The 1,517-nt window shown below is 53.3% G+C and overlaps 1 protein-coding gene across 1 annotated transcript in view; it reads right to left on the bottom strand.

Annotated features, from left to right (window-relative positions):
• Positions 1-732: 732 nt before the first annotated feature.
• The window catches only part of rnf214 (ring finger protein 214), a 3,791-nt gene continuing 3,006 nt past the window's right edge, over positions 733-1,517 (bottom strand). Inside the window, exon 7 of the mRNA XM_020595334.1 lies at positions 733-1,510. Within this exon, the coding sequence (XP_020450990.1) occupies positions 979-1,510 (532 nt within the window). The 3' untranslated portion in view covers positions 733-978. The remainder of the gene's footprint in view (positions 1,511-1,517) is intronic.

Raw genomic sequence — 1,517 nt, forward strand, 5'->3', positions numbered from 1 at the left:
AGGGCCCCACCAGCCGGCCCCCAGCCCCGGGCCCCATCCAGAGGCCGACCCTTCCCCTGCAGAGAGCTGGGGCTGCAGCACCAAGTGGAGGTCAGGCCGTCGTGGCCCGTAAACTCTGCCTGATGTGCCAGAATCACGTGGACCCAGAGAGCCGCTATCCGCTGAGCTGCTCCCACACCATCCACAGAGACTGCATCCAGGTGTGGCTGCAATCCAGCAAGAACAACTCCTGTCCCTTCTGCCCGGGGAAGTGATGGAGAAACTTCAACCGTGACAGCGACAGTACCATTCCAAATATGACTCTGATGTGTGAGGTCTGTGGGACCAGTTACAGCCGCTGCCCCCTGCTGGCTGCCATCTGTTCAGTTCCCCATCAGCCTGCTGAAAGTTTGTCAGTACGTATAAACAAATACAACTGACAATGAAGTTCTCAGAAGAAATGTAAAAGAGAAATGTGAAGGCTGTTGGATAAACAGGTGCACTTATTGTATCATGTTGTGACATTACAGCTCACGCTACTTCAGCACAGCAACATGCTAATTACTTCTTGGTTTCAAACTAATCTCAGTGCATCACATAAATAAAATGGTTTAAACCTGTTTCACTGTTTACATTTGTCTTGTTAGTGTCAAACAGGTTTAAACCATTTTATTTATGTGATGCACTGAGATTAGTTTGAAACCAAGAAGTAATTAGCATGTTGCTGTGCTGAAGTAGCGTGAGCTGTAATGTCACAACATGATACAATAAGTGCACCTGTTTATCCAACAGCCTTCACATTTCTCTTTTACATTTCTTCTGAGAACTTCATTGTCAGTTGTATTTGTTTATACGTACTGACAAACTTTCAGCAGGCTGATGGGGAACTGAACAGATGGCAGCCAGCAGGGGGCAGCGGCTGTAACTGGTCCCACAGACCTCACACATCAGAGTCATATTTGGAATGGTACTGTCGCTGTCACGGTTGAAGTTTCTCCATCACTTCCCCGGGCAGAAGGGACAGGAGTTGTTCTTGCTGGATTGCAGCCACACCTGGATGCAGTCTCTGTGGATGGTGTGGGAGCAGCTCAGCGGATAGCGGCTCTCTGGGTCCACGTGATTCTGGCACATCAGGCAGAGTTTACGGGCCACGACGGCCTGACCTCCACTTGGTGCTGCAGCCCCAGCTCTCTGCAGGGGAAGGGTCGGCCTCTGGATGGGGCCCGGGGCTGTGGGCCGGCTGATGGGCCCTGGGGCCGACCTCTCCTTCTGCGCCAGCCTCAAGCCGACCTGCTCGATGACTTCCTCCATGGACATGCCCGCCAACGTCCCACGGGAGCTTTTCACCTGCTGCAGCAGTGACGTCAGCTGAGCCCTGTCGCACTGTGGGAACCTGGTCCGGAGCTTCTCCAGGACTTTGTCCAGTTTGCCGACAGGGGCGGAGGTGGCAGCAGGAGTAGCAACAGCAGTGGGGGGAGGAGGCGAAGGAACTACTGGGTGGACACGCTGAACAGGAGGGGGAGTCACCCTCATCACAG

The sequence above is a fragment of the Monopterus albus genome, unplaced genomic scaffold (genome assembly GCF_001952655.1).
Source record: "Monopterus albus unplaced genomic scaffold, M_albus_1.0 scaffold26.1, whole genome shotgun sequence".
NCBI lineage: Eukaryota > Metazoa > Chordata > Actinopteri > Synbranchiformes > Synbranchidae > Monopterus > Monopterus albus.